At 35.0% G+C, this 9590-nt stretch overlaps 3 protein-coding genes across 3 annotated transcripts; all 3 read left to right on the forward strand.

Moving 5' to 3' along the window:
• Positions 1-1395: 1395 nt before the first annotated feature.
• On the forward strand, positions 1396-4899 carry EIN_086880 (hypothetical protein; the record flags this gene model as incomplete). The annotated part of the gene is made up of 1 exon (XM_004184704.1): positions 1396-4899. The coding sequence occupies one exon, from the start codon at positions 1396-1398 to the stop codon at positions 4897-4899; it is 3504 nt and encodes a 1167-aa protein (XP_004184752.1).
• Positions 4900-6105: 1206 nt separating this feature from the next.
• EIN_086890 (hypothetical protein) lies at positions 6106-7032 on the forward strand (the record flags this gene model as incomplete). The annotated part of the gene is made up of 1 exon (XM_004184705.1): positions 6106-7032. The coding sequence occupies one exon, from the start codon at positions 6106-6108 to the stop codon at positions 7030-7032; it is 927 nt and encodes a 308-aa protein (XP_004184753.1).
• Positions 7033-7328: 296 nt separating this feature from the next.
• EIN_086900 (26S protease regulatory subunit, putative) lies at positions 7329-8561 on the forward strand (the record flags this gene model as incomplete). Its single annotated transcript, XM_004184706.1, has 1 exon — positions 7329-8561. One exon carries the CDS (start codon positions 7329-7331, stop codon positions 8559-8561), a length of 1233 nt encoding a protein of 410 aa, XP_004184754.1.
• Between the last annotated feature and the right edge of the window lie 1029 nt (positions 8562-9590).

Raw genomic sequence — 9590 nt, forward strand, 5'->3', positions numbered from 1 at the left:
AGAAATATTTGCGTATATATAGACCACAACAAAACTTTTTCGTTCAGAAACACAGCAAACAGATACCACAATTCGGGAGTTTGTGCGAACTAGTAATATTATTTTAAGTGAGCATCACAACCCTTTTGCTTTTTTCCAATGTCTTAAAAATTATGCATTTTTATATTAAAAAAACGGGAAATTAAGTGATTAGGAAATTGTTATTCTTTTTTTGTAAAGAAAAAAACAGCAAGAAACAGGAAAATCATCCAAATGAAAAGACCACAGAAATTGTTTTTTTGCTATTATTTTTTGTTTTGTTGGGACTTTTCCCGTTATTATACACAAAAATCGTCTGTCAGACATATACCAGACATTTTTGCTAAAAATGGCTGGATTTAGTGACAAAATGCTATTCATTTTTTTTCTCAATTGTGGAAACCCTGTTCAAATACACCATATTCTAGTTCATTAATAATAAAAAACTATACCTTGTGATTTGTAGAAGGACTCAAAACCTATTTTTGGCCAGATTCATTTCCAATAATTGTTTGATTTTTCCAAGATATTTGCGCGAGTGGATAAAGCAAAACATGGGAAATGGCTGTTATTATTCGTCGATTTATAAAAAATTGATAACAAGTTCTTATTCGGTGTTTCTAAACATAGAAAAACATTATTTTCACAAAACGATAGTTTGTATCAATGGTATTTTAGACTCCAATATTGTAACATTTCAGGTCATTTCGTATCGATTGTTTGGTAACTGTCTGTATTTGGACAATAAAAATGATACAAAGTAATGGGAAACATTAAAATAATTTACATGGTATTATTTGGAACTTTGAAAATGGATTCCCAAAATCATGTATTGTTATTGTCAAAACAAGTAACAAAGATAAACACAAACCTTTATTTACTGTCTATGTCTTTATTTTTTTATTATAACACGTTTTATTTGTGCTAAATATCGGGTGTGTTATAATTTAACAGACAATGACTAATAGTCAACACTTTTACTTATTTGGACGGACGTTTTTATTTATAACTCATAAATGTTCCAATGTTATCTAAACTAATAATATGATGATAAATATTATTTATTGTTTATAATAATATTATTAATTTTTTTGACTTATCAAAATATAATAAATATTTAATATGTTAAATATTATTCAAATGGTTAATTAATTAATAAAAAAAAGGTTAATATTTTTGATTTTTAATAAAACTTAAAAACCTCAATAATTAATGTTCAAAATATGAATTGTTAATTATAATTAATTATAAATTTCCATTCATGGTCAAAACGAAATTATTAATTAAATTTATTATTATAATAGGATTTGTCAATAAATTATTAAAATTTTGAGCTTTTAATTAATACAAGTTCTAAAACTAATAATTAGAATTGTAATGAAACGAATTGATGTGTACTCAATGCAAATTATATCGCAATATTTCCAATACGACAGCGACTTCAGAAATGTCGTGCAGGTGTGTTCCAAGTATCGTTTTGTCTTAGACAGATTTCGATCAAACCCCATTCAAATCACCGTCAACAACAAAAACTTGTTCCAGTGCCTTCAGACCCAATTTTTGTATTCATCATTAGACCCAAAACTCCCCAATGTCGACAAATATATTCATATGAAATCTGTATCATACGCATTCTCTCTTTCACACCAAACAGACAAGGACGAATTTCCACACATCCGATATTCACAACATGACATGAAGAAATACGGATCTTCTACCCTTCCCAATGTTGTATCCATTTTAAATGATCATATTATCGACAACAAAAATCGGAAGACCTTTGTAGTCCCCCCTTCCGTCCATTGCTTAGCGGGAAATTGTTTGAATAACTTGGCAATGACTTCCTTTGTGATTCCATCGTCAGTGACACACATCTCGGCTTCGTTATTTGAGTGCAACGAGCGTATCAAAGAAATCACTCTGCCTATCACTATCAACTACGTCCCACCAAGATGTTTCAACAACTGCGTTAAACTCTCCAAAGTGATTTTTGAAACAAACCCAATTCGAGTTGGGAACAAGGCATTTGGTGATACAGTCATTCCCGAGATTACTTATCCTGTCGAGGGGGTTTGTTTTGGCAATTCTGTCTATCAAAGCGGGCGTTTGTCCAGTGTCAACTTTATATCCCAAAGTGTTATTCCCAAAAACTTCTTTGCGTCGTGTATTTATCTGAAAGAAGTTGTTATGGACAATTCGGTTGTTACTGTGATGGATTCTGCATTTGATCAATGTCGTGCTCTCACTCAGTTAATACTTTCAAACAAAATCAAAGTGTTTGGTGCTCGTGCGTTTGCTGGGTGTCGGTTACTTGAAAAGATCGACATTCCAACAAGTCTCGAATATGTCGGGCCCCTTGTCTTTTTCGACTGTAAGAAGATGAAAGAGCTGGTGTTTCATGACAATGTGAAATTTACAGGGAGTGGCGTGTTTGCTGGATGTAACAAACTGACTAAACTGATTGTCCCACTTCACAACGGCAAGTTCAAATACCCTGTGATGAACGAAGAAGTGACAATATTGAATAAGCTGCATATTGAAACTATTGAATTTCTACAAATGAATACCAACTCGAAGTATGATGAATTAACAGGTGAAATGCGCCAAATATCAATGAAAAATTGTGAGAGTATTGGTCAAGTCACTGGGATGGATAAAATGGACCCGTCTTACCCCCTTTGTATATCATCAAAAATCGTGTTTCTGAACCAAATTGATAACCCCAGTTTTATATATAACGATGTCACTATATTGCCTAAACACTTGATCACTAATCACCTTCAAATCGACTCACTTAACTTCTTTGTATTGCCTACAAAGATTACTAAACTGACTGCAGAGATGTTTCGAAGTATTCCTTGCAAATGTTATACAGTTCCTTCGCACATACAAAGGATTGAAAAGGATGCGTTCAAGGAATTTTACGAGTTGCAAAGTTTGTATATACCGAGCAGTGTTACTTATATAGACAACGCATTTGTGAACGAGTGTTTTGATTTGACAAAACTGTGTTTCGAGGGAACTGGCGAAGTCGATGTGCATAAGTATGTGGACGTCCCGAAGAAACTGAGTGAAGAAAGTGTGGTCAAGAGTTTATTAGATTTCCCCGAGTTCGTCAACGAAACCAAAATAGTCTTTCCAACGACGATAACCAAACTGGAGGAATGTACAACTGATTTTAACTCCATTATTAAAGAAATTGAACTCCCAAGTACACTGACCAACATCGATAAAAACGCTTTCTGTGACTCTTTCTTGAGTAAAGGGTTGACCAAAATTACGAACCCAAATAACTGTGAATTGTTTTTCTATTACGGAGACTATAGAAAACTTAATGCGTGTGGGAACAATGGTATTAAGGCGATTTATGGCTATGATGATATCTTCCAATTTGGATACACCGTTCCAAAAGATGTCGATTTTATTGATCACCACTACACTCCCAGTTTACAACAATTTGTATTGGATGAACTACCTGAAAAGGTTACTCGCTTCAGTAAACTCTTTTTGAAGAACGCGAAGAACGTTTGCGTGCCAAGGAAAACGACTTCAATAGGCAATAGCGCGTTTTACATGATGCAAATAGAACGTGCAGATGTGACAGCAGTCAAAATGGTAATACCCAAGTTTTGCTTTGAGAAATGCTATTTACTTACTACTGTAGTGTTTGCAGAGACGGTCGAGACTATTCAACAGAACGCGTTCTCTGAGTGCATTTCTCTTAAAGAAATAAGTCTCCCCAAATCAGTCAAAACTGTTGGTCCACGTGCATTTTACAATTGTGTGTCACTTGAAACAATCAACTGTGATATTAATAAAGTATCTTATCAACTCGAGTGTTTCAGAGAGTGCAATGCATTGAAAGAATTTGTACTTCCATCAGAAATAGAAGAGTGTGTATTGTGGGGATGTCTTTCACTGACATCAGTCACCCTCTCGGAGGGCACTACAGACATCCCACAATGTCTCTTCTTCAAGTGCAACTCACTGATGAAAATTTCAATACCAAATTCAGTGACAAAAATTGGGGTGTTCGCGTTCAAAAACTGTTTTGCGATAGAAGATATTACTCTTCCATCTTCTATTAGTGTAGTTGAAGATGGCGCTTTCTTTGATTGCACGTCACTGAGAAATATCGAGTTTTTAGCGGAAAAGGTTGAGTTTGGCTTTAACGTGTTTGAGAATTGTAGTTCTCTCCGTGGATTTCAAGTTGGTGGACACCACACTGCCGTATTTCCATTTGGTGTATCCCTCTGGTTTTCTAAGTACTTTGAGAAGGCTGGGAAGTTTGAGAAGATCATATTAACGAGTGATGATTTGAAAAGGTATGGCATGTATGCACACTTGAATAAAGGTATTTCTGAGTTAGACGAGGGGTGTTACTTTGGGGTTGATAAATTGAAGGCTATTGTTTTACCTGATACCATTAGCGCGATTGGAAATTTCTGCTTTGCGTATTGTTCAAGTCTTGAAATTGTCAATTTACCACCAAATGTTATTGAAATACCAATACTTGCGTTTGATAGATGTATCAATTTGAAAAAGATTAATGTGGAGAACATTCAAGTGTTTGGGTATCACTCCTTCTTTGGGTGCACTTTGTTGTTGGACAACAAATTGGTTCCAGTCGAAACGATTAAAGGTGTAAAGGGTGAATATGATGAGGAGGAATATAATGAAGACGAAGGTGGAGACAATGGGTCAAGTTCTGATAATGATGAAGATGATAACAACAACGACCAACACCCGAATGAGGATAATGTGCCTCAAGAAGATGAAGAAATGAATGATGGTTATAACACAGAAAGTGATTATAGCAGTGAAGAAGATGAGGGGTACTATGTGGGTTCTGACGAAGATAAAACGGAGAGTTTTGAATAAGTTTATTGACTTTTTGGTATTCGATTGTTTTAACTTTAAGCGTCAAAGTAGTTTGAGGTTTGAAATCGATTTGAAGCGAGTGGAAATGTCTCAAGTTGTATCAGCGAAATCACTCGATTTTATCTTATTTTCTTATGAAATTAAATTAAAATTTATTTAACATTAAAAAAAACGTTAAAAAATTATTACCATCTTATAATGGTTAAATAATGGAAGAAATGACAACAAAACACTGTGAAAATTCAACTTATTGATATTTCTGTGAAAGACACTTGCAAATGCCATTGAAAAAAAACAAAAAACATATGGAATTATTTTTTATAAACTTGAAAAAATAATTGGAACTTTTTTATTTGAATGAATTGTATTATTTCAATATAATATTTTTATTATTAAAATATTATTTATAACTACAAGAGAAAAATGGTTTGCAAATTCCATCTTTCTCTCTTTTTCTATTGAAAAATAAAAAATAATTGTTAATAATAAGTTAATAATACATTCATTAAAAGAAAATTACTTTTTTTGTGTGTAATATTTCTTATTTCGGTTTTTATGTTTATAACAGCCATTTTTAGTCTAAAATTAAGGGCTTGTGATATTGAATTGAATAATTTTTTAGAAATATTTTTTAATTAAAAATAATGAGAACCAAATCTAACAAACAAAATTTGCATCTCATTTTCAAATATTAGGTATTATTAATAAATTTTACTATAATTTTACGTATATTGTTAGGAATTCGGCAAAGCTGGTGACTCAAAGCAACGGTATTCTAATAATGGAATTTTTCCTTTTTGGAAATTGAAGGCATTATATTCCTTGTAATTGAATTATAAATGATATATCATTCGAAATAATTAAAAGTAACTATTAATGTTTAATATGTCCTCGTTCTGGTAAACACTATAAACTTTTAGTTGGTTCAAAAAAAACTTAACATTCCCTCTGTTTTATCAAACTATAAAAATATAATATAATATTATAAATTATTTTACTTTTTAACTTACAAATCAACAAAGATTTTACAAAATGGCCCAAAAAACCATACTTTATATTGTTATAAACCATTAAATATAGTAACATTCTGATCTGTGCAAAAAGTGCATACTTTTGAACTCTACAAAAATCGAATCTTCGTCATTCGTTCTCGAAAAACTTCAGAAATAAAATGTAGAAAAGAAAAAAAAATCACAAAGTCAAGTAATGAGCGCAATCACATCAACCAAAACTGTTTTCACATGCGTTTGCGGAAACATCTCTGTTATAACGAAAAAAATCTGTGAAGAGTCTGATTTGAAATATCAGGAACAAAGTGAATGGAAAATGCCCATTTGTTCACAACAAGCACTTGTAACAGTGAAGTACCCAGAACTTCAGAAAGACACTTCTCTAACACAGAATGTCTCTATGTTGAGTTGCACTCTTTGTGGAACAGAGGTTTGCCAACACACTCATTTCAAAATGTTCAAAGAAGCATCAGTGAAGGTCAATCCTCTTTTAAGAAATGTCGATAGTCTTCGTAAGAACATGATTTACTCGGAGACGTTTGGCGTTTGGATTGAGATCAGTGACACGGAGAACTCCGACTACAAAATGAATGCAGTCGACAAAGAAATTTTGAGAAAAGAAAAAGAGACGATCGAAGAGCTCTTTGAGGAGAAGGAAAGGAAGGTGAGAGAGTTTGTGATGCAACAAGAAGACTTGTTTGAAGAACAACGACGCGAAATCAAGAATCAATTTTTGATGTTGAAGAAACAATGCGCGGTGAAGAGCGAAGTCCACTCCGCGTCATGTCCGTCATCTCCACTCCCACAGAATAATATACCCGGACAATGTCATCACTGTTCTTCTTCGCATCAATGGAGTGGACGTAATGATGTCTTTCTCTTTGATGAAGAAGAAGAAGAGAATTGTGAAGGAATGTCCTATGTAGAGCAAGAGAAGGCAGACAACAGAGTCTTCAAACATCTCAATTTTGTAGCCAACTCGGTCCCGACTAAAAACGATCAAGTCGAGGACGAGTATTACTTCCCAGCAACTTTTAAGGACTTTGCCTTCGAAAAGACTAAAAATGAATCGGCTGAAAGATTCTCATTTGCGGCAAACACACTAAAAAGGACGCTGATTTAGTGTTTCATATTGCAGATATTGGGACGGATTCGTCAAGAATATGGGAAATCGACTGCAATTGGTTGGGTCTTCACTGACACACCAAAATTGTGACAGGAAAGAGTCTATTAATTCAGTCTTCCTTCAATTAATTCAATTGGTCTTCATACTATATATATAGTTTATTTATACTAAAAACAAACCTTTCTTTTTTGTGCTAAAAAAGTGAAACTGTAAAACATTTTTCTAAAAATGTTATTAAAGAAAGTCTTAAAACTTCAATAGCCGCGAACTTGAAAAAAAGGGAGGCTTTAGACATGAGTATGACGTTGGGGAAGAAACGTACCCGAGACTACGGGAACAACAATAAGTTGCCACAAATCAATCCACGAACCCAATGTAACTTGAAAAAGTTGCGATTGGAGAGACTTAAGGACATCTTGTTGATTCAAAGAGACTTCATTGAGAACCAAGAACAAGTGAAACCCAAAGAAGAGATCGAGAAGGATTCAAGACAGCGAGTGGAGGAGTTAAGAGGAACTCCTTTAGAAATTTCTAAACTCCACGAAATGATAGATGACCACCACGCTATTATTAGTAGTGGTAACACAATTCAGTATTATGTACCTGTTCTCTCGATTGTAGACAGAGAACTGTTGGAACCGGGAGTTCAAGTGCTGACACACAATCACAACAAATCGATTGTCGGTATTCTCCAGAACGATGAAGACCCACACGTCTCTGTCATGAAAGTCGATAAAGCGCCGTTGGAGAGTTACGCAGACGTTGGTGGGCTTGAGCAACAAATTCAAGAGATTAAAGAAGCTGTGGAATTGCCATTGAGTCACCCAGAGCTGTATGAGGAGATTGGTATTAAACCACCAAAGGGCGTCATTTTGTATGGTCCACCAGGAACAGGAAAAACATTATTGGCCAAAGCTGTTGCCAACGAGACAAGTGCGACGTTCCTTCGAATTGTCGGATCTGAGCTGATTCAGAAATACTTAGGAGACGGTCCGAAACTTGTGAGAGAGTTGTTCCAAGCTGCTAAAGACAGTGCGCCGTCGATTGTATTCATTGATGAAATTGATGCTGTTGGTACAAAACGATATGATGCACAGTCGGGTGGAGAGAAGGAAATTCAAAGGACTATGTTGGAGTTGTTGAATCAACTCGATGGGTTTGATACGCGTGGGGAAGTGAAAGTCATCATAGCAACAAATCGTATTGACTCGTTAGACCCTGCACTTGTAAGACCGGGCAGAATTGATAGAAAAATAGAATTTCCGCTTCCCGACATCAAAACGAAGAGAAAAATCTTTGAAATTCACACGTCGAAAATGACACTAGAAGAAGGAGTTGATATGGAGGAGTTTGTCATGTCAAAGGATGACTTGTCTGGAGCGGACATTAAAGCCATTTGCACCGAGGCTGGGCTCTTAGCGCTGAGAGAAAGAAGAATGAAAGTCACTCAAGAGGACTTCAAAAAGGCAAAGGAGAAGGTGATGTATAGGAAGAAAGAAGGAGTACCTGATGGACTTTACCTCTAACACTTTGGTTTTTGATGGTTGTTATTTAATAAATGAACTATAAATCAATAGATAGTAGAATAGAGAAATTAGAGAAGAGAATATAGAAAGTGAGAGGAAAGAACTTAAAAATACAAGAGGATAAGACAATAATATGAGAGGAGTAGTAATGGCGATGGTTGTAATAACGTGTGTGGTTGGGATAATCACTCAAACTAATGACAAAGCCGTTATAAAAACAATTCAAAGAGCAGACAAAGCACTTCAACATGCTCATGTGATGATAAAGGAGCTTGAAGAGAAGAAAGCGATGTGGGACATTCAGAAGGGACAACAGAACAAGACGAATCAAAAGAAGGACAAAACAATTGAGAAAACAATTGAGAGGAATTATGTGATAGAAAATGTTATTCATGCCACTCCAAAAGTCAAAGATAGTGTTCTTTCTCTCAAAAAAGAACATAACAATTCTTCTATAAAATTTAACCCAAATGTCTACTTCGATGTCTTCCCTCAAGTCTTTCCTTTCATTTCACAAATTATGGACGTCACAAAATTTCGAGAAGGAAAAGACAAGTGCAACTCCACTGCGCCAAAAACAGGGTTTTATATCAACGTCGACATCCCCGAGAATAAAATGATTCGAGTGTCGACGTGTAATAAGGACACAACAGTCCATACCCAAATCACTATGACGTACCAAGGGGAGTGTGTTAAAACTGTTGAAAGGAAATGCCGAAGATGGCCCGGAAGTATTGTGGAGTATATTCCGCGTGGAAAGTATGGTATGCGAGCTCGAATTCGAATTGGTGCAAATAAAGTGAAGAAGGGGAAGGTAAGTGTATCAGTGTTTACGGTACCCGTTACTCAGAAAAACAAGAAGAAACTGATTGAAGGGAAAATCATCAGTAGTCTTGGTAAGAACGGCAGTTTGCTTCAAACAAAAGTCCGAAAAAGCTACCACCCGAGTGCTGCAAATATCAATGAATTGTCCACATCGGAAAGAAATGAACTTCTTGAGAAAGCGAGTCTGAACATACAAAATCCTTC

Source organism: Entamoeba invadens, assembly GCF_000330505.1.
Source record: "Entamoeba invadens IP1 unplaced genomic scaffold scaff_1105074725643, whole genome shotgun sequence".
In the NCBI taxonomy this organism is placed as follows: domain Eukaryota; phylum Evosea; order Mastigamoebida; family Endamoebidae; genus Entamoeba; species Entamoeba invadens.